The sequence below is a fragment of the Podarcis vaucheri genome (assembly GCF_965113315.1).
Source record: "Podarcis vaucheri genome assembly, chromosome: 10".
Lineage (NCBI taxonomy): Eukaryota > Metazoa > Chordata > Lepidosauria > Squamata > Lacertidae > Podarcis > Podarcis vaucheri.
Genome location: NC_138748.1, coordinates 25,350,432 through 25,374,628, shown reverse-complemented (window position 1 = coordinate 25,374,628; position 24,197 = coordinate 25,350,432). Strand labels below are relative to the sequence as shown.

The 24,197-nt window shown below is 42.4% G+C and overlaps 1 protein-coding gene across 2 annotated transcripts in view; it reads right to left on the bottom strand.

Annotated features, from left to right (window-relative positions):
* Positions 1–21,700, bottom strand: part of ANO6 (anoctamin 6) — a 69,909-nt gene extending 48,209 nt beyond the window's left edge. Inside the window, exon 1 of one of the 2 annotated variants that reach the window (XM_082239564.1) lies at positions 21,450–21,700. In XM_082239564.1, the coding sequence (XP_082095690.1) occupies positions 21,450–21,576 (127 nt within the window). In that variant the 5' untranslated portion in view covers positions 21,577–21,700. Of the gene's footprint in view, positions 1–4,310; positions 4,634–21,449 lie in introns of those variants that run through there. The other variant, XM_082239565.1, reaches the window with a different exon arrangement.
* Between the last annotated feature and the right edge of the window lie 2,497 nt (positions 21,701–24,197).

Here is a 24,197-nt window from a genome sequence, read left to right as displayed (position 1 = left end):
AGGCACACCCCACACTTTCTCTCACACATACACAAAGTGCGCACACGCACAACACATACCCCCCCACATGCACACACATGTCAGGCATGTAAAAGTCTCACTTTCCCCCACCCCAGCAATTAGGGATGGACAAAAGCATTTCAGCGTTTTTCAACATGCACACACACATATCAGGCATGTAAAAGTCTCACTTTCCTCCACCCCAGCAATTAGGGATGGACAAAAGCATTTCAGCGTTTTTCAACCCTACTTGCCAGAGGGAAGTGATGAGGAGATTTCACCCCTCCCATATCCAAGAATCTGCTGATGTGCTCTGCTGATTCTCCAGAGAGGAGGGGCGGTTTCTGCTCTCTACTTATTCCGCTCCAGCCACACATCAAAGTCAGAGAGAGAGAGACTGAGTGTTAGAGAGAGATCGTGTGTATAGATAAGGTTGCTGCTAAGAGCAGCTGCAGACACTCAGCATTTTTCGTTTATACCTCATTTAGCTCTGTACATACTTGTGCATTATAGCTGTAGATAGAATAAAGAACATATTCTACAGAGCTGCTCTCCGAGTTGTTTATATACTCTGCTGTACTCTGCTGTACTCTACTGTGCGACGACTGTCTTTTTGTTGGAGTGAATCTGGTGCTCACAACTCTAAGCTGTGAGTCCACAGCACTTTGACCTGTCCCTGTGCAGAAGGTGGTCTCTGGAAGTGCTACCCAGCTCGCCTAGCCCAGTCGGGGCTGAAGTGTGTGAGTCCAGTTGGTGGCACTGGCTCAAGGGCGATGCTGACAAGTGTGTGTGTGTGATCTTCACAGAGACTGCAAGTAGGGAAGGAAGATCACATCTGTGAAACAATCAGGCTTCAAAAAACCAGCCTACCACTGGCACCCGTAGAAGTCTGTTTTCAAATCCATTTGCAGCACCATTTTTGGTAGGGGAAGATGCTCAAACTGTGGCAGGGAATGAAAGTGTTACCCTTTCCATATACAGCTGTGATCGTCTCCTGAAAATATACCACCACCATTAAACCTGAAAACAGTCTTCTGTTTGCAGTTTCCTACTGCTGGTGCACAGGTGTGCACTGTTAAATATTTGTGTATATTTACCTGCAGCACTGGTGTAACATTATGTAACTTTTCACAGTCATAGTTCTTGATAACACTATGCAATTGCTGTCATAGCATTTGAAAGACTGAGCCACAAGTCACACTTTGTTTTAAAAGAAAGTAATGTAATTATCCATGAAAAATTCAGACGGAGGGACTTCGCATGCAATACATGGGAGTTGTTATGCACTTGCTGGGAGAGTTTCAAATGCCCAAAGGGAATACCTCTGTTGTGGAGATATGAATAGTTCAGTTGGTTAGACAAAGTGCTGATAACACCAAGGTTGCAGGTTCGATCCCTGTATGTGACAGCTGCATATTCCTGCATTTCAGTGGGTTGAACTAGGTATTCTCACAGTCCCTTCCAACTCTACGATTCTATGAAATAGTGTAGCTGGTTTGATATCACTTTTAGTATCCCACATAGGGGTGCCAGGTACTTAAAAGGATCAAAGCATTGACTTAAGACGTAAATTTGCATATGCTAATATATTTGTGTAAATTTAGATTTTTGAAGAAATTACGGTTGTGATTGCCTTGCACTTTCCAGTTTGCCCAGCCTCCCTGTAAGTATTGTGTGTTTTTTTGTAATTAAAAAGGAGGAGGAGGAAATGGCAGAAGATTCAGGGTTCAGGTCCTCTAGATAACAACCTAAAAACATCCCAGTGGACACCCTGTGTACCAAAATGAGCTATGGAGAGGGGAAGATTCCGCCAAAGTTTGCAAACATTTCAAATCATGTTTTAAGTGATATGGCTTTTTGCTGGCCTAGATAAAATTGCTTGAAATTGTGTAGAAACTACTTTGTACAAAGGGATTTGTATAATTAAAAACTTGCCATGCGAACTGGGCAGAAACTATAGCCTAGTATAACTTATAAAACATATCTAGGATTAGAGACGCAAGTTGTGGCAACCTACCCTTCATATTGTTTAAGCTTCTTAACGTTTCTTCCAGAAGTGGATAATTCCATTTCCTGCCTGCTATTCTGGGGGTGGTGTCATATTTGCTCCAGGGAGGGAAACAAGAAAATATTTCAAGCAATTTCCTGCCAACATTAAATTTCAAAAATATGAGTCATAACTTAAAATGTTGGTCCTGTTCAATGATCTCAATTGGTTGGCTCTTAAACCAAGAGTAGAGTTTGGTGCAGATGTGGGAATTATGGTGAGAGCTTTGAAAGTGTAACATTTTAAAAGCCTCCCCCACATCCTAAAAAGGCATTCAAGGAGAAACCTTTGAGTGAGTTTATAATATAAACCATGAATCTTAAAAAGGATCCTTGCAGCACTGCAGAATACCCACAGTATATTTTCCACTAGCACTGTTAAACAATTGCTATCAAGTACTGATTTATTTTTTTTAAGGAAGGTAAACTGCTTCTGTGAAATGTGAAAACTTTTAGACACCTAAAGCAACTTAGGCCACTTTGAAAAAGACATCATTTTACTCCACCCGCCTTCCCAGAAGCAACAGTTGGTAGCTCGTGTTATATATTCAGTGGTCTGTGTTTGCCTGAGCTGGAATCTGGACTAAGGATTCTGAGCTCCTGTGTTCTGATTTGCTACATGTTGTCCAATCACAGAGCATTTCAGGATTTGGGCCTCTGCCATTGGCCCTTGAACTCTGAGTCGGGATTCGCAGTTTGGAAGGTTAGACAGCCAATTACATTGGGAGTGAAAGCTGTAGCTAGATGATCTTGCACCCCTGGCAGATTGCACCCCTTAGCCATGGACAAATTAGCTCTTCTTTTTGCCTCTTCCTCCAACCCCCCTCCAATTATTCAATTCACCCTCTATTTAAAACCTTTTCTTATGAGGCAATAATGAATATTTTTATTTACAGACATATTTGTGGACATATTTTAAAGCCGATTTTGTGGGGGCCCTCGCCTGCGCCCCTGGCAGCGGCCCACCTCACCACCCCCTAGCTATGGCCCTGCTGGGAGTGGGAGTGGCCCAGGCTTTCAGAATTGTATATAAGCAGTTGCTTTGCCTCTGTTTCCCAGTTATGTAGTTCAATATAGGTTCTTGCTGTTATTACTGTGTCTTGCCTCGTGGGAGCCCACCTACTGGATCTCATGCATTTAATCATACCATGTGCCAAATAGCAGGAGGGAAAGCTTAAGTAGTGCAGAGATATGTATCCTAAAGTAACACCAAGGTCCCCTGGGGAAAAGGTGGGAGAAGTTTGGGGGGGCAGCGGATTAAAATAGCAGACCATTCAAGGTGAGTCAGGGCAAAACAGAAATATGTCATCTCCACCATCCCCACCACATTAAAGTGGCCCTTGGGATTTTGTTATTTATGTTATGGCATAACGTTTGGTTTGGCTGTAAGTTTGCACTTGACAAGAATGTTAAACATACATGCCTGGGCCTGCCTCATACCAGAAGCTACTCTCTGAACATGACTCTGAGAGTTCCTACCGCTATTAGATCACAGAAACTGCTACTTTAATTATATCAAACGTGCCAAGAACATGCTTGGAAAGGATGTATGTACTATTAAGCTCCACCCTTGAAGTTCAACAAAGATTGAAAACAATGAAAAGCTACATGGAAACCTCCCTAGATTAGCATTAAGGCATACTTCAAGCAAAAATATACATGTAGAAAAGACAAAAATTGCTTCTTTTTCAGGCTTCCCTTCTTTTTCATGAAACATTGAATATGTCATTGAGGAAGAAGGTCTGCTCTAAACCATGTTGGAAGGGAAATATCTCTTATTGTGTTACAGAATTTTTTTCCCAAATGCAATATGATATTTAACTGAATATTTCTATTTATTATTCAGATGCTATGTGATATGAATTAAGAACTCTGCATTTCTCTACATGACTAGTCTTTCTTTTCTGCATCCTTCTTTCCCAGGCTGTTTCCCTCAGTTCGGCCCCAGTGGTAAGCAGTGTAAATATTGCATGCTTAAATGTATGATTAACAAACACACATGTCAATTATGGCTCACATTATGACTTTTCTGCTGCTTAACTTACTACTGTTACTTCTGCATCTGTGCAGCAAGTTTTGTGAATTCTGGATTGAGTCCCTTCAAAAACCGCTTCCTTCCATATTGTTCTCTGGAAAAATCCCACCACTCCATCCCCTTTGAAACTCCTGCATATAACATAAAAAGGTTTGCTGCCTCTCAATCAAGCATGCACTTTCTTCTTGAGACTTCCGTTCCTTACAGTTCCATTAGCTGTTTTTCTTACCTGGCTGCTGTTCTTCCATGTGGCTCCAGAATTAAGCTCTTTTGGCAGCACTGGGTGGCTGGTGATGTGATTCACTTTTGCCAATTAAGAAGCAGCTACGCAAGCTACACAAGCTGCAGCTGCTCTTTCCTACGCTTGTTACAAGGACAACAATTTCACATTGAAAAGAACTGGTGTTCGTTTGCCCGATCAACGGTGGGAATGCAGGAGGGGAGAATGAAGCAAATTTCCTAAATGGAAATAGCAAGGTGTTTATTCTATCTCAAGAAGCTTTGTACAAATTCTTTCTTAGCGAGCAAAGTGTCCCAACATCTTGAAAAACCTGACTGACTGGATCAACATGGGAATATACCGCTCTACAAGAAACTGGGGGCGGGGAAAAGTGTTCCCAAATTCTTCCTTTTCAGTTACAGAGCTCAGAAGCATTATGATGACAAGACGTAAAGCTGGAAAGTATACAATGTAAACTCTAAATGACAGTGCTCTAATTTGCACCATCTAATCCACATGAAATCAATTAACAGTGGACATAGCATACTCAAAGACCAGTAGTTTTTGTGTGTGGTTTTTTGCTAGCATGTGTAAAAGAACACTTATTCTCTTTTGATTTAAGGTTTTATGCATTTTGGGATTGTTCCCCCCCCGCCAATTTGGACATAAAAAAAATCAAGAGATTATATTTGTAGCATGAAGAAGAGGCCCTCTCTCCAAACAATTTAAGACTTGCAAGCTTTTTCTGCACAAAAAACTGTAACAAACATGGCTGAGTTGGTACCACTTTACAAACGTGACTTGCAAATATTAGTAACACAGTTATGCCATATAGCCAAACAAGTAAGCTACTTTCTTCTTCTGACAATGTAACACTGATGATGTCTTTTTGAGGCTTACATTGTGGTTATGTCCTGTAGTGTTTTTATTTCCAGACAGAAATATTTTGATAGGCTGTTATTTCCCCTATAGGAGACCAGGATTCAAATCCCACTTTATCCACTGACCTATTATGTATAAGCCATTGTGTCTCAACCACAATTTCTTACCTGTAAAATGGGAATCTTACCTAAATTTCTCATATTTGTGAAAAACTATAAGATGAAGAATTACAGAATAAGTTGTTGTTTTTTAGTATATGGATTACAGATTCATTCCCCCCCCCCACTCAAAAAACTCTGCTAGGTTTGTGGGGGCTCCATTCCCTTTCACTTCTTCTCTCTTCCAAACCAACTATGGAGACTGTAAAATTGCATATGGTGGCAAGAATTATTTAATGGTGACAACTCCATATTGTTCTAGTTAGTGCACTTTCAACGCTGTTAATTTTTAACCATGGTCCTTGTTCTAATATACATTTGACTATATAGACGAACACTGGTCAGACTGTTGCATGGCTAATGTATAAACACATCCTGAGTTCTAGAAGCAGTGATGTGCTTCTTCCTCAGTTGCAACCAGAAATAATGAAACACTCTGAGATAAGCTACATAACAGGCTCTGCACTCTGAATGGGGGCATTTGGGGCTATTTGAAGCTGACTATGAGTTTGTACAGTTGACCTGGGGGGAATTGCCATGATTTGAGGAGAATATTTTGATGAATGACACCTCCGTGTCCCACTAGACAGGCTGCTTAGATGGAACAATTCATCATATTTCTCATATGCTACATGCATCATTTTTTATAGGTAGCATTGTATTTGGAAAAGTAAACCTGCCAAAAATAATGATTACAGCTGCAAGCAAACTCAGGGGCATTGTTATGGGAACTATCTCACATTTTAGATCCATTTAAATGGTTATGGGTCAGGAAACTGTTGAATAATGTATCTGTGAAACAGATCTACACTTAGATGCTAACCTGCCAACAGATATATACACAGAGGAAACCACTGCAGCACAAATAAGATGAAACAGCTTTTCTTTCTGCTGTGCTACAGAGCTTGGGATTAGCAGCTGATCTTGACGGACAGCTTCCCTCTGCTCAAGTCCTGTGTTTGCCTGATAGAAGATACAACAGAATCAATAATCAAACCCCCCAATACAAACCCTTTATACAGTCTGCTTGGGATTCACATGTTACTAAATCTATTCCGCAAACCCATGGCAACCTTATAGCATCAAGTACATTGTTTATACTTAATGACATTTTCTCACAATAAAATGGGATATACCCTGTTGCATTGTTTATTTGAAAACAACAACACTTTAGGCCACTTTTGGAGACATTTTCCAGCCAGAGTGGTTTACAATCACGAAACAGCATGAAAAGCAAACAATAATACAAAAAGTTTAAGCTTTAAAAAGCTTAAGGTTCTTAGGGATAACTCTTCATAAAAAAACACCCAAAGCCATCACCCAGCCAGTAAAACATCACTCCTAGAACAACAAATGAAAAAGAGAGGCTTCAATGTCTTCCAAAAACCCTGCAGCATAGTAACTTTGCACAGATCTGATGGAATGGAATTCCAAAGTCTTGCAGGCACCATAGAGAAGAACCTCTCTTTCCTGTCGACTTCCACCTAAACAACCTAAAAGGTGAATATGTCAGGGAGCCTCTGAATCAGATCCTAAAGTGTGGGCAGGATAGTGCAGGTGGTCCAAAAAGGAACTCGGTGCCAAACTGTTTAGGGCTTTCAAAGTAAAAACCAGCACTTTAAATTGAGCCCAGAAACACACCAGTACATAGCACAGTTACATACGCTTCAGGTTACATATGCTTCAGGTTACAGACTCCGCTAACCCAGAAATAGTACCCCGGGTTAAGAACTTTGCTTCAGGATGAGAACAGAAATTGTGCTCTGGTGGCGCAGCAGCAACAGGAGACCCCATTAGCTAAAGTGGTGCTCCAGGTTAAGAACAGTTTCAGGTTAAGAACGGACCGCCAGAACGAATTAAGTACATAACCTGAGGTACCAATGTCTAACAATGATGACTGCCTAGCCTCCATGGATTCTGGCACATTCTGAGTTTCTGAAATGTTTTCAAAGACAGCCCCTTGTGTTGTGCATCATACTGTGGCAAGGTCAGTTCTCTCCAGATAGGGCTGCAGTTTGTGTACCAACTAAAGATGGTGGAAAGCACTGCTGGCCACTGAAACACCACTTGGTTTGAATCCAGCAACACTGCCAAACTACACGTTTGGCCTTTATGGGAGAGTGTCTCAGACATTTACTTGAAGGTCCTGATTTTGATTTTTGTTTTTAAAAGTGGTGAGAGAAGCTAGTAAAATTATGAACGATGGATTAATCACATTCAATTTTTGTATGAGACAAGTTTAATCCCGGTGGCTACAAACAGCTGAGCTTCCACTTTCTGTGTTTTAAACATGCTCATGATGTGCATAGCTCAGTTGGTTAAAGTGTGGTGCCAATAACACCAAGGTTGCAGGTTTGATCCCCATATGAAACAACAAATATTCTTGCATTGCAGGGGGTTGAATTAGATGATCATCAGGGTCCATTCCAACTCTACATACAATCTATGATTCTATGGCAGTGGAAACTTCATTTCATCTTACTCCTTTCGCGTGTTTTTTCTTGCAAAATCTCTGTTCACAAGGTAGGTTTGGCTAAACGCTCCCATACCATCAGTTCTCATGAAAGGGCCAGTTCCTGGACCAAACATAATAATGCTAGAATTAAGGTTTCTAAAAATCATCTCACAGTTATTGTACGTCAAGGGAAAGGCTACGTGTACAGATCTCCTTCTCTTGCCCTCCCTTGGTATATGTTATCACTCTGTTGAAAGAGTTTCACAAGTGTGCTATAGAAACCTGATGAGCATTTGCTATGCTAAGAAGTAATTCAGGTTTCCTTACAGCACCCCTAAGTACTCCTTACTGTTGATGCTGGACCCCACAAATCCTGAAGCCAGCACTGCATGAAGATGCCCTTCTGTGGGAGTGCTGTGGAATGACATCCAGATGGCCCCTTTATCACCTGAAGGTGGTGATTTTAGCCACACTGGAAATAAGGATTACAGTGGTACCTCGGGTTACATACGCTTCAGGTTACACACTCCACTAACCCAGAAATAATGCTTCAGGATAAGAACAGAAATCGGGCTCTGGCGACACGGTGGCAGCAGGACGCCCCATTAGCTAAAGTGGTGCTTCAGGTTAAGAACAGTTTCAGGTTAAGAACGGACCTCCGGAACGAATTAAGTACTTAACCCGAGGTACCACTGTACTGTGTTACTGCAACATCTGAAATGGGACTCAGGTGGCTTTAAAAGGATTAAGACAAATTCATGGATGACTAGGTAAAGAACCCCTGGAAGGTTAAGTCCAGTCAAAAGTGACTATGGGGTTGTGGTGCTAATCTCGCTTTCAGGCTGAGGGAGCCGGCGTTTGTCCACAGACAGATTTCCAGGTCATGTGGCCAGCATGACTAAACCACTTTTGGCACAATGGAACACCGTGATGGAAACCAGAGTACACGGAAATGCCGCTTACCTTCCCGGCGCAGCGGTACCTATTTATCTACTTGCACTGACGTGCTTTCAAACTGCTAGGTTGGCAGGAGCAGGGACCGAGCAATGGGAGCTCACTCCATCACGAGGATTCAAATTGCCGACCTTCTGATCGGCAAGCCCAAGAGGCTCAGTGGTTTAGACCACAGTGCCACCCACGTCCCTTATGAATAGATGTCAAATACAATAATTGAAGTAGCATAAGATGCTGAGAACAAACAACAAAGGAAGGCTACCATCATTATGGCATGGAGGCTTGCTATGGGCATCTCATACTACAGGAGACTGAATGAATGGACCTTTAGTCTGACCATGCCTAGGCAATTGTTACACTCTTAAAAGCTGAATTATAAATGCTGGGTATTAAGAGCTAGATCACAAGGAGCAGTGCATAGCTATTTTTATGACCTAAACCAGACGGAAATGGTGCCGCCAGAAGTTATTCTGTGCTCTTGCTGATTCACACAAGCACTCCTTCCTATGGTCTTTCATATCATATGCAGAATATTAGCGGCATTTGCGGGTGTGAAATGCCCCAGATAATGTTCAATATAAATCAGAGCTGCACTGAATAATAAAAAAGGAACAAGTGTAGTACAGAAGGATTTCCTTTTGTTTGCTTTTTTGGCTCTTGCCTTTGCTTTTTGTGCCAGCAAGTCACTTCAATTAGTATTCTAGCATGAGCCCGGTACTTTAATAGTGTGGCAGAGGAAGTTGCATATTAACCCTTCTCCTGTGCATATGCTGTAGCTTAATATGTTTTGCTTGAACTGCAATTGAATCGCCCTCTTGCCCATCTGCAATTACTCTTTGACAGACATTCATTTTGCATTCGCTGCTGAAGACAAGGGTTGACTGAAATGTTCCTTAATTAATATGTAGCTGGTTACTAAACATACACACAGAAATGAAGAAAAACAGTGACATTACTGAGATAAAACTGGCAGTTTCGGGGAACTTGAGTCCTGCACATGTCCATAAAACACAGATGGAAAATATCTCGGCATGGAAATAAAACAGAAAAAGATGGCAACATAGTTTAAAGGCCAGATGCAGTATTAACTCATCATGTCCAAGATCTAAACTTAGCACAGATAAGACTACGTTTCCTCAGTTAGGTCTTTGGGAGGGGGTCAATATATTTCCTAAAGGCAAGAAACTGCATTTAAGATATCTTTCTTGAGCTGCATATATCTTACTTTTCTATTAACCCTTTCTGATAGAAGTATGGCGTAATAGAAGTTCTGATATGATAAGGTGAATGCCATGCTTCAATTTGTTGCTGCTTCTTTAAGGGTTACTTATATATGCTGCAATAAAGCTGCTGTATCTAAAAACTGACTCTGTTACAGATGTTTCCATGAACCTGGCTGATACACTTTAGTTCCTAACACTTTTTAACGTAATAGCCATTACCCTTAGCCCCTCTTCCCCAGTCAGTCTTGCCACTAGCTACTGTGGACCACCTTTGAGCCAGGCAGTTCTGGTCAGCTCCTTGCTGAATTCTTCTTACTGTCTTCACTGCCCATCTTCAGCTTAAGGTTAATGATTTTTCTCTTTTAAGGCAGACTATTATTTTCAGCTTCCTCCAGCCTGGATAGTCTCTTTCCCATCTGCTTCTGCTTCACCTTTAGCCTCCGGCTTCTTCTTCTCAGCCAGTCTCACCCTCTGTCTTCTTTATATCTGGTCAGCAGTCTTTCTCAATATGAGTAGATTAGGCCCATTTATGTCCCAGCTTGTCTGTCCACTAACCAATCAGATTTGAGAGGCGTAGAGACCTCCCCGCCAATCAGGCCATTTTCCCTGTCCAATGCATAATTAATAATTTCTGCCCAATAAGCCAATCAGAAGTGTAATTTACAATACAGTGGTACCTTGAGTTACAAACGCCTCAGGTTACAAACTCCGCTAACCTGGAAGAGTTACCTTAAGTTGAGAACTTTGCCCCAGGATGAGAACAGAAATTGTGTGCTGGTGGCGCAGCAGCAGCAAGAGGCCCCATTAGTGAAAGCATGCCTCTAGTTAAGAAGTTTCAGGTTAAGAACGGACCTCCGTTAAGAATTAGTGAATTAAGTTCATAACTAGAGGTACCACTGTACTCTCAATATTGCAAAACCAACCAACTAACCAACCACTTTCCAACAGACGAGTTTCAGGTACTTGCATAGTAGCCCTTCTTCTTCTTCTTCTTCTTCTTCTTCTTCTTCTTCTTCTTCTTCTTCTTCGTGGTTAAGAGCAGTAGTCTCGTAATCTGGGGAACCAGGTTCGCGTCTCCGCTCCTCCATATGCAGCTGCTGGGTGACCTTGGGCCAGTCACACTTCTGTGAAGTCTCTCAGCCCCACTCACCTCACAGAGTGTTTGTTGTGGGGGAGGAAGGGAAAGGAGAATGTTAGCTGCTTTGAGACTCCCGAAGGGGAGTGAAAGGCGGGATATCAAATCCAAACTCTTCTTCTTCTTCTTCTTTCACTTGTAGCCGAGTAAGATGGTTTTCCATGAACATGGTCTTAAGAATTCTGCACCCACACGTCCTTCCACAGTGGGGACATAGGTTTCCGAGTGGGAGTTAATCATGGTGACGGTTTGCCAAATGTGCCTTCCTCTTAGCACGTTTTTCCTTTTTGTCCTGAGTTTGAACATCTTCAAAGCCCATGACACCTTTGGTAAAGGCTGTTCTCCAATTGGAGCGCTTGCAGGCCAGTGTTTCCCAATTGTTGGCGTTTATACTACATTTTTAAAGATTTGCCTTGAGAGAGTCTTTGAACCTCTTTTGTTGACCACCGGCATTATGCTTTCCATTTTTAAGTTCTGAATACAGTAGCTGCTTTGGAATACGATAATCAGGCATCCGAGCAACATAACCAGTCCAACAAAGTTGATGTTGAAGAATCGTTGCTTTGGCATTAGTTCACCTGTCTTCCCAAGTGAAGTGTAAATTTTTTTGGAGACACCACTGATGGAATCTTTCAAGGAGTTGGAGATGGCATTTATAAGTGGTTCATGTTACACAAACATACAGTAAGTTTGGTAGTACAATAGCTTTGTAAACAACATTTTGGTTTCCCTGCAAATGTCTCAGTCCTCAAACACTCTGCACTTGCAGAGCTCAGGCGATGCTTTATTCGGCATCAATGTCAGCTCTTGTGGAAAGATAACAGCCCAGGTAGAAGTGAGCGACACTTTCCAACATTACACCATTGAATTGGATTTATGGCACTGCAAAGGGGTTGTTTTGTCCTTGCTGGTGCAGCACTTTGGTTTTTTGGATGTTGAGCAATAGGCCAATCTTTTCATAAGCTTCTGCAAAGATATTTAGGATGACTTGGAAGTCATCCTCTGAGTGTGCACACACTACATTGTCATCAGCATGCCAAAGCTCTGTGACGGAAGTTATGGTAACCTTACTCTTTGCTTTCAGACAAGTCTCAGGTACTTACATAACAGCCAATGACCAGCCATTAACAGGTACTTAGTATTTTCAAAATCAACCATTGCATTATTATTATTTTTAGTATTATTTATTGAATTTGTATAACGCCCTTCATCCACAGATCTCAGGATGGTTCACAAAATAAAATCGTAATATAAAACCACAAAATACACAGTAAAAACAACAACAAACCAATAATTCCTGCCTCCCACAACACTTTTAACAGGACATCAGATGACCCCACATTAAATGACACTACATACACATACACTGTAACTAAATCAAATCCTGCTTGGGTAAGTACATATTTTTTTTTACAAAATGACTTATCAAAACACCCTTTGGAAGCTACAGTGGTACCTCGGGTTAAGTACTTAATTTGTTCCGGAGGTCTGTTCTTAACCTGAAACTGTTCTTAACCTGAAGCACCACTTTAGCCAATGGGGCCTCCTGCTGCCGCCGCGCCGCCGGAGCATGATTTCTGTTCTCATCCTAAAGCAAAGTTCTTAACCCAAGGTACTATGAAGTTAGTGGAGTCTGTAACCTGAAGCGTATGTAACCTGAAGCATAGGTACCACTGTAGTGCAGAATGTAGCAGGACTGCTGTTAACCAGTGTTGGCCCCTTAGAACACATTACACCAGTGCTGAAGGAGTTCCACTGATTAACGGTGAGTTTAGATACAATCTTCAAAGTGCTGCCATAGACCTTCCCATACAGCCTGGCAAGGATATACCAGAGGCTGCTTTTCCCATGATTTTTTTTTCTGAACGTTAGGTTATTCGGTTAGAGCCTACTCCCAATGCCATCTTTATCAGAAATTAGTTTGTCAGCAATTAGGTGTGAAATGTTCTTTCTGGTGGCACTTTCACTTCAGAGTTTCTTTTATCAGAAAGGCCACAGGACTCTTCATCTGTATTTGGAAAACAAATTAAAACTTTCCTGTTCCACTATGCCTTGGGAAAGAACAGGAAGTTTAATATTAGTTATGGTTCTGTTTTTCTTTCCCATTTTGCTTTCTCTATACTGCTTCACTGTTTTATTGTGACACTAATATTTTATTTTATTGTATTATTAATTATTTTATTAGTATTTAGCATTACTGTAAGCTATCATGCAGGCCTATGTGCAGGATATAAATATATTATCATAAAACTATAGGCTAGAGGAAAAAGATGGATCTTCTATTCAGAATCTTAATTAGTATGAGATAAGTTGCTTGAGAACTAAAGCAGACGAGGCTGCTTGCCAAAATACATATTAGATTTTGCCAGTGGGGCATATAAGGAAAGTCTGGTCTTATGGAGGGAGATGGGTAATAAAGACAATTTGGATCATTAGTACAATTTATTTATTCTTGCCCCCCACAATTGCTATAGTAACCAGAACCTTTAATGTATTTATCTTCAAAATATCCCTGTGCTGCTTCAGGAGAAATGTTGAATTTGATTAAACAAAAGAATTAAGGCAGAGAGCAAATGCAGATGGAGAATGGAGAAGTGGCCACAGAAGCTGACTAGCCCTAGATAGCTTCTCTCTTGATTTAGATTACTCAACTCAAATATAGCCTGGACCTCAATTATCTGAACACTAGTAAGAATAGGGAGTTTAGGTGTAGACCAGAAACCCGTGGCCCTCCAGGTGTTATTGGGGTACAGCCCAATAGTAGTGTGCCAAATATTTCTTCCAATATTTTTTGTGACTATTCTCCATCAATTACTGAGAAAAGCAATTACATTTGAAAATTATCAAAGGGGAGGGAAAACTTGGTGGATTTGTCACCCACATTTACTTTACTTTCAACACAGATTCACAGGTTGTGAGTCTCCTCTCTCTCATTCTATAAATCGTCTCTTTGATGGCCTTCAATCTGCAGCCTTCCTGAATCCTTGGCTTCCTGTCTGGAATGGACCCTGACAGCCTACTAAGTTCCCTGCACTTTAGTTAAAGCCCATCACTAGATAAAGACTACCATGAGGCTTTTTTTCATACCAGGGAGTTTGGAGAGGCAGTGAAGTTGCAGAGTGCTGGAGAAATATTTAATGGGATGGTGGGAGACACACGCAACACCCTTGGCCACCTTGCAATGATATAGTAAGCTCGATTTTGCATTCACCTATACACTAAAGTAATTCTAAAGTATGCTGGGGATGAGGCAAAAAGCAGACTAGGTTTTGGCATAGCACTACTTCTTGGATTCAGGTATTAGAATGGACCAAACTATGCAGAAAAACAGTTCCAGACATGAATTGGTCCTGAGACTGCTGCTTGCTGGGAGAACTTGGGCCAGTCACTATGTCTCAGTCCAAAGGTAGCCAGTATTGTTCCTCCAGATGTTATCAAGCTTCAGCCAGGATAACCAATGGTTGGGGTTGGTGGGAGTTTAATCTGACAATATCTGGAGGGCATATGTTGGCTATTTCTGTCTCATCCTAACTTACCTCAACAGGGCTGGAATGAATAAGAACCATATACACTACCCTGAACTTTTTGGAAGAAAGGTAGGAAGTGCAATCCTATAGGCACTTTTTGCCTTTTTGTGTGGGGAAAATTTGATGTCCCACTTTCTGCTTATAAGGAAGGCAACAATTCTAGAAATATCTTATCTTTACTCTCTAGCTGACTAGTTGCGTATCCACCTCCTTGACAGTTAGATAGTAGAAGAAATATCTTTCTTTAGTATGAACATGAAGAAAACAAATATCTGGAAGAGAATACAGCTTGGACTGGTTTAGTTTTAGCATGTAAAACAACACACTGAGTCGTTTCAGAAAAGTCACGGAGAAAGGAATTCTAAATGGGTGTTTTCTTGAAGAAGGCCACGTACATAAAAATATCCAAGAGATAGAGCAAAACCAGGAAAACAACATGACTTAAACTATCCTAGGTAACTGAAGAAGATGCTCTGCTGCATCCTAATGTTATGGGTGTCATATTTCACACACAAAAACTCCTAGGAGTATACTAAAGAAGTTAGCAATTGCTTGTAAAATAAATTTATGTTACGGATAATGGATCATTTTTTTATTGCACCTGTACAGTCGCTGAATAAATAATTTAGGAAGGTGGCAAATTATTAGATTTCTATCCCAGAGAAGCTAGAATGTATTTTGCCAAGTAACCCAGAATTCTGGGGCCTAGAAGCTTGGGAAATTAAAATAAGCGTTCAGACATAAATCTTTTCCCACTTGTTAAAAATGTGGCATTCCTCATTCAACCAGAACCTCAACTCAGGTCAACAAGTGAAGATGTTTATTTAACTGGAATGATCTAGGAACGATCTATTTCACTGGAACTTGTATAGGAAAAAAATACTGTACAACCAGGTACTTGTTAAATTATAGTAAGAATTTTAAAAATATGATCAGCAAGATAAATTTTGAGCCTTGGGGCAGGGAGAGAGAAAGCCACTTGTACTCGCTTTAGTCCTGGCTCAAATGCTCATAACACCCTCTATTAGAGGTATCTCTATCTCCCACTCCTGCCCTGCAGAACTAACAGCAACTTCAATTAACTAGCACCACAGGCCTGATTCAATTGCTTCCCCAACCAATGGCTGCTTTGAAGCTTTGAAGAAAGCATCACTACCACTGATGTCCATCATCTCATCTGGTTGGGCCCTAAGATGGTAAGGGGTAAGTCTTATATACATTTTTACACAAATTTCAGAACGATAGACATCACAACAGAATTCATTATTGATTTTTTGTTGTTGTTCCTTAACTTTTCCATTTTCCTTTCCACATGAGCCACAATTATTTGACATTCTTCCTTGGGAATAAAGGAATAATTCTACCGTTCCACTCATTTCAGCAGTCCCTGTGCCTTTGCCAAGCAGGAGTACCAATCAGCATTGCACAACAGCATCATAGAGACACTGCTCAATGGCTGTATTAGGGAATAGGAGGCGTGGAGAATGGGGCAATGTTCCATCCTAATGAAGCACCTGTCATGCAGTTTTGTGGCTCTGAGTTTTTAATGCCAGGCAGCCTTGTGCCAAGAGCAGTAGTGATGGGGTTCCCCTTACAGTAAGCCACATGAAAGCTAGAGATCTAGCTTAATCTAGGCCCTACTTGCTTTGCATGGCATTCCACTGTTACTGCAGTACAGGTGGATAGTGTCATTATATGATTTAGCCACCAGGTGGCAACTGGACACACACACACGGAGCCAGAAGTTTTCTGTTGCCGTTCTTTTTGGAGGGAGACAAAACTTGCCTAGTTTTTCTTCTTTCTGGTATGTGCGCTAAACCTTCCATGACAAGGCACAAAACTTTTCTTGAGCAACAACAGCTACAGTTATGTCACAGGGTGTGGTGGTCAGTAATCACACAGTCCAAAGTTGGAGTTAACACTTGATGAGCAAAAACACAATCTCCACAGACTTTTCTGAGTGTCAGGCCTAATGAGCAGCAACTTATTCCGGGTGGGTCTTCTTCCAGGAAATAAGTTGCCAAGACTAAAGGTCCCCACCTTCCCACAGCTGTCTATGTCTCCTCCTCTCCAGGGCTTTCCCCAAGCAATTGGAGACTGTGTGTCTGTGTACAGCCAAACTCTCCTTGACCTTTTCATGCCTCTCCTGGTACTGGGAGGGAGCTTGTCACAGCGGCAGGAGGAAACAACCATGACTTTTCACCAGCCTGACTTATCTCTGCCTCTAATTTCAATTTGACCTCACTAAGTTCAGCTTCCATGGACTGCAAGAAGATCAAACCTATCCATTCTGAAGGAAATCAGCCCTGAGTGCTCACTGGAAGGGCAGATCATGAAGCTGAGACTCCAATACTTTGGCCACCTCGTGAGAAGAGAAGACTCCCTGGAAAAGACCCTGATGTTGGGAAAGATGGAGGGCACAAGGAGAAGGGGACGACAGAGGACGAGATGGTTGGATAGTGTTCTCGAAGCTACCAGCATGAGTTTGACCAAACTGCAGGAGGCAGTGGAAGACAGGAGTGTCTGGCGTGCTCTGGTCCATGGGGTCACAAAGAGTCGGACACGACTAAACAACAACAACTTCAGCTTCCAATTCTTGACCTCTCTGCCACAGACTCTCCCTGCTCACTAAGCCCTGCTTCTGCTTCTGCTTCTGACACATCCTCTTTCCAGTCTTCTCCCTCTGACCTCTCATCACTGTCCCACCATCACTCCCTGGGCTCTGAGCTTTCTTGCCTTGGTGGTTCCACAGCTGGTTCCTCCCACCATTCCTTTGTGTCCAACCAGCCCATGACAAGTTGAGGGAAAGAAAGTATCAGTTTGCCTGGTTGCAAACCATGCATTCAAAGACACTGATTTTAATGGGACACTTTCTTTCTGGATTACATCCTGGAGTACATCCTCCAGTACAGGTTGATGTTATAGATTCAACAACAACAGCAGTTGAGAAAGCAATGCAGAAGGGTAGCATAGACATTTTAGAAATAAACAAGTAACAAAATGTCCATGAGTTCACTTTCTCTCTATAGACAGTTTTTAAGAAGACAGCTTGATTCAATTATAAAACCAGAAGACTGACTCAACCCACAAAGAAGGAAGTGATGCCATGCCAACTTAGTTCCTGAAACATACTGTAGCTCTCTGTCTATAGAGAGAAAGTGAACTCATTTTTACATTTCCCTGATCTCTCTATAGCAGGGGTCAGCAAACTTTTCCAGCAGAGGGCAGGTCCACTGTCCCTCAGACCTTGTGGGGGGCCAGACTATATTTTTTTTTTTAAAAGTGAACAAATTCCTACGCCCCACAAATAACCCAGAGATGCATTTTAAATAAAAGCACACATTCTACTCATGTAAAAACACCAGGCAGGCCCCACAAATAACCCAGAGGTGCATTTTAAATAAAAGGACACATTCTACTCATGTAAAAACATGCTAATTTCCAAACCGTCCGCGGGCCGGATTTAGAAGGCGATTGGGCCAGATTCGGCCCCCGGGCCTTAGTTTGCCTACCCATGCTGTATAGAGCCTGAACTGCACACTAAAATCTAACTTCCACCCTATTAATCAACTTCAGTTTGATTAGGGTCAATGATCAGAATGAGCAGAAATGTAATGAACATACAAAGGCAATAAATTTATTTCAGAGGCTATGGAAAATGAACTTGCTCATGTGAACTTCCAAGTACCTGAAGTCTTTTAAAAACCAGGTTGATTGCTTACACATTCAATCTCACTAAAAAAAAAAGTATGTGTTGACATTTACCAAGACTTACGTTTGACACAGATAAACTACAAGACTTCCTGAACACCAATGATAGTTGCTTATATAATTTTGCTACATTTCAACAAATAACGGTACTTGACCTAAGCATAATACAAATGGCAATAGATACAATCACATGTCTATTGACTTTTGCCTTGTTAGAATTTGAAACAAAGATGATAAATAATTCACACACTATCCCTTTGATAAATCTGAACAGCTCCTAATACCCAGTCTCTTCTGATTCCATGCATCACCGGCAAATATCACACACATCAGTTGTTTGTTGTCTTTGCTTCGTTTTATTTCCGTTGACAACTTAGGCAGAAGTAAACGGTTTCATGACTGCAAGGAAGACTCGTGTCAATTACGTAGACAGACCTGCACTATAATTTAGAAGAGTTAAATGCCAGGTTCGTTTTACAAAGTAGAAGGAGAAGATTGGAGTAACATTTTTTTGTGTACTAAATTACAAAAAGCAATGTTTGTGACAATTTTATGGGAAAGAAACATTTGTAACTAAGGCTGGAAAGTTATAAACCACAGTTAAGGGAAAGCAAAGCTTCCAAATTCCTCTTCTTAGGCGTGTGGGAAGCCACAAGGAGGAGAAGGAATAGCTTACAAGCACAGGGAGAGGCTAGGCTCATTTATGTAATGTTAAACAAGGATTTAGCCGTACATCTGAATGCGGCCTCTGCCTATATATGAGGGTATGGTGAATGTGCCTCAGAGGTTGTTCTGGAGTGGTACTCTGCTAGTTTCTCTTTTGTGGCACCTGGATGAGTCCCTCTTTGTATCACCTTTGATGGCAGCAAATGGAATTTTAACATGGAGTATAATTGGTTATGGTTGATCAACGCGACCTTCAATTGGTACTGTTTTGTCTCTCTGGTGAGTCATAGTTTTTACGCAGCTTTAATAGACTGTTTTGTCATTGTTCTGTTCATTTGCTCTTCATTAATCATAGGTCACCTGCAGCAGCAAGGGTTGAATCCACACAGGCAGAGCAATCCTAGCTCCAGCAGTCTTGCCACTCATGGTTGACAGCAAAGGAAAGTGGGAAGGGAATGCAGGTTGTGGGGAGGGTAGGCAGTGCCAGGCTGGCACAGTGACCGGGCCCAGATCAGACCCAATGCCAAATGGCATTAGCTTGGCATATAAGGGTTTGGACTGCAGCCTAAGTCGTGCTTAGAACAAGCCCATTGAAATGGACTTCACACTTGGTAATCCTTAAACCAGTCCCTTTGAAATCAGTGGGGCCTAAGTTAGTCCCTTTGGTTTCAATGGGTTCACTCTTAAGCATGACTTAGGCTGCAATCCAACTCCCAGGTTGTTTGAAAAGACAGTTGATTAAAAATATATAACTTAACAAATAAGCAAACAGCCCTCATGTTTTATCTGTGAGAGACAGTTAACTACTTTCCCCCTTACAGACTGAGAATACAATTTTCTTACTCATCATGCCTTTTCTCTCATGCTTTGGCAGTCAAATTAAAGCATGGCTAAACTGGGAAAGCAGAACCACTTCTTCTTGATGTTGATGCCAGCGGTGAGGTCCAAGCGAGACACAGAGGGTGGCTTTTAACGCAGCAACCAAAGAGACTGAGTTCCCCGCTGGACCTACGGTGGAATGCTGGCTCCATCACTACAGCAAACTGCATCTTTCTCCTACTGTCAGTTCCTGTATGTTGCTTCTTTGTTAAACTTACTTCCATGTCCTTTTCCAGAACAGGACAGCTTAGATTTAATAAAGTACACATTTTATTGCTTTATTTACTGATATAGTTATTTAAAAGAGCAGCAGAGGGTTTGTGACTAACCTAAATCTTCTTTATTTCAGTGGGACTTGCAGCCTGTGTATACACCATACATTTAGAGCACGTTTTCCTCCAAAAATCCTGGAAATTGTAGCCAAGGGTGCTGGGAATTATAGCTCTGTGAGGGGTAAACTACAGTTTCCTCGATTCTAGGGGGCCAGGGTGGGAGGTGTGCTTTAAATGGAGCCATAGGTCTGCAGCCCATCTACTCAGAAGTAAGTCCCGTTGGATTCAGTGGGGCTTACTCCCAGGGAGGTGGGGTTAGGAGGACTAAAGCCTTGGTCGAGACTTTTGCTGGATTGTTACCCTCAACTTATATATCCTAGCAGTATTTTAAAGAATTGCCTTTCGCTCGGGGAGAAAGGTGGCGCTATTTGAGTATTTCCAGATCATCTGTTGCAAAAAACAAACACACACAACCATGCCTTTAGGTCTCATTTATCCTCCCAGCTTATTCTTCCGTCTTCTCTGACTCACATTTCTCTGGAAAAGTGACAAATGATCACTGAACTTTCAACTCCCAGACAAAAATAATAGAAGCAACAACCAAAGATTCCGGAACAACACTGCATTCTTTCCCAAGCCCATCAAAACGCCCATGGCCGTCAGTTTTCTTTGCGGATGTTCCGTTCAAATCTCAGATCAGCATTTTGGAAGCAGGGAGGGGAGCGAGGCGAGCACGGGGGAGAGAATAACGGCGAGGTCTTTCAAAGAAGACTTTTCCCTCCAGGCACAGGACACTATCAGACCCAGCTGAACGGTGCAAGCCAAAGCACACCGCGGAACGGCCTGCAAAGGAGCTGGAAAGAATAGCGGAGCCAAACTTTCCGAGTTAACTTTCTGCTGCCTGCGCCACTGTCCAAGCTGTTGACACGCCGCTTTAAAAACAAAAAAGGGTGAATCAAAGGGCAGCCAGTGAAAGGGGAACCCCCCCTTCCCCCCCTCTCTCTCTCTTTGGGGAGAGACTTTTAAGACGTGATTCAACTCTCCCTGTTGCAAAGCAAGCTCTGTCGCCTTAGCTCGAAAGTGCTGTAGTTGAGACGCGCTTCCTCCGCCGTCTCATTTCAAGCCTATTTCAAGCACGCCTCTCCCCTGGGATCTGTAGCTTGCTGGGAATTGCAGCTCGGCGTGGGGTAAAACTACAGTTCCCAACATTCTTTTCCCTGGAGGGGGGCGCTTTAAATGCACGGGATGTACACGTGTAGACACATACACACACACACCTTACTCACCCATCTCCCCATCTTCTTCTTCTTCCTCCCCCTCTTCTTCCTCGTCATCTTCCTCCAGCTCCAGCAACACACCCTCCTTCTCCGCATTCATCTCCCCAGAAGTCCGTTGCTGCTGCTGCTGCTGCATTCCTCCTTTCCTGCAGATAATAGGGAATAATCTCCAGGAGGAGGAGGAGGAAAGCAGCCCCGGGGCTCCCGCGACCAGAGACCCCGCCTTCCTCTCTCCGAGAGCCGCGGGGAACGGAGAAAGGCGGGGCAGCCTGAGCCAGAGCAGCGGGCAGGGCTGAAGGCGCCGCCCTCTTGGCAGCCCGCCCGGACTGAGAGAAAGAGGCGTGAAAGCGAGAGGGGAGTTTCCTCCGGTTGCCATGGAGACGGGGCTGGGGTGACGGGGCTTCTCCCCACCTCCCGCTTTTTCCTTCAGGGGCGCGTGGTTCCTATCAAGTTACCTCAAGCCAGGGGGCTGGTCGAGCCCGAAGCAGCAGCCAGCCACCCGCTCGAAAGGGGTGGCTCTCGCTCCAATAGGACCTTTAAAAAAATAAATTTAAAATATAACTTTATTGAATATGTAATGCAATCAAATTTCCAGACATCTCTGCAAAAACTCAATTATTTACATATTTGCCACACATAAACTGTGAAAGAAGATAAAGAGTAAGAAGAAACGAAAAAAGAAAAAAAGGAAAAGAAAGAAAGAAAGAAAATGCTGTTTTCCATAAACAGTAATTCCAAAATTACACATTATAAAATCCAAATCTTAATTAAAGTATCTTAAAAGACTTCCACCGCCTAAACCACACTTCTGTTGTTGTTTAATTCTCCTTTGCCTCTGCTCTTCACTTCCATCCCTTTAGATCCCTTAGGATCTTCCATAATCCATTAAATTCTCTATATTCTTTATAGTCCAATAGGACCTTTTGCAGCACTGTCGACTTGGAAGGGACCCTGAGGATCAGAGTCAGGGTTTCCCAACCTTGGGTCGCCAGCTGTTTTGGGGGAACTATAATTCCCATCTCCCTGACAGCAGGTCCCACTAGCTAGGGATGATGGGAGTTGTAGTCCAACAGCAGCTGGAGACCCAAAATCGGGGAACCCCTGGATTCTCGTCCAACTCACTGCAATGCAGGAAAAGGCAACCCCCCCAAATATATCTCAGGATTACTATTTGAACTTCCGCCCCCTATTACAAAAAATGTGCTCTTCTGCTTTGCTCCCAACCAGCTGCTTTCTAAAGAAGAGCCATTTCTGAAGAAATTCTTTGTGAGGGGGAAACCAGAAGTGCACAGAGTTGTCTACAAAAAAACAGGCACATGATAGCTGCACACATGCCTTGAATGTACATTATTATTTCCCCAAGAATCCTGGTAACTGAGGTTTGCCCCTCACAGAGCTGCAGTTCCCGGCACCCTTCACAAACTACAGTTCCCAAGCGTCATCTAGTTCAACTCCTTGCAATGTTTTAAAGTGTATAGTATGTACACAAAAGTTGATGCTGACTCTGGAGCGGTTGGTGCTGATTCTTTACCGCTGCTGATTTTTGCAGCTTTGGGTGTTAGGTTGCTTTTACTGTCCCTCTCTGTGTGTGTCTTATTTCTATTACATATTTGATATTGTGATCTGTCCTGGAGGGTATAAAAACTACGTATCCAATAAACATATGAATACCATGCTGTGTGTTACGTGCTGCTTGCTTTAGCAGGGGTAGACGTTGCAGGAGGCAAAATGTGTCCAGCCTCTACCCTGAAAATGTAACATTAGATTCTAGAGAGTCTACAGAACAGAACAGGTGAACTCCAAGGAATGGCGACTTCAGCAAGTCATGGTAGCAAAAATTAAGCAACAAAGGGACATAAGGACTGATTGTGAATTCTGCTGAGTTCACAGAAAATCAAAAGAGCATTTTTGTTAATCGTTTTCCAGTGGATAAAGCATGATTTCCAAGAGACTGATGAAAAAAACATTCTTGTGACTGGGCCACATTTCCCAGTGTCAGAAACTGATTCCCAGTATTTTCATTGGCACTGCAGCAACGTATTAGAGGAAATTAAAATGACTGTGTATAGAAAAACGTTGTGAAGCAGCCATAACCCAATTTAGCATTGTTTCCAGTTGTGTATAACCCTCCAAGGACTTGTTAATTTTCATGCCTCTGTGCAAGTTCCAGTATGAAATGACGACAGTCTCTTTTGCCCTCTACTGAACTGAACTGGTAATAACAACTGACGATAAAATTTGCTGCTGATCATATAGGGAGAATGCTGAACCAACGTGTACTGTAAAGGTGCATTGCAGGATTTTTGCTTTCATCGTGTGTGTGTGTGTGTGTGTGTGTGTACATCCTATACTTCCAGGTGCATGCTAACACAGCCACAGGGCCAACCCAATGTATTTTGTAGCCTGAGGTGGAGGACAAGACCACACCCTGCAAACCCATCAACAGAAACAGACTAAACTGGCAGCTGACTCTTAGTTCAGCACTGGTGGCAGGACAGCAACCTTACTGCACCTAAAGTTAGCAAGGGGTTGCAAGGCACACACAGCTCTGTCCTCTACCACCTTCCTGCCTCTCCCTGCCTCCCAGCATCTTCAGCCTAAAGCAGCTGTCTCACCATGCCTAGCAGCAGAGCCGGCCCTGTGCAGCCAACTAAGAACCTTTTCTGACACTGCACGGGAGCAATGTCCTCAAACCCAAGAAGCACCCGACATCCACTTAAAATACTGACCTTCTAAATAAATGCAATCATTTTTACA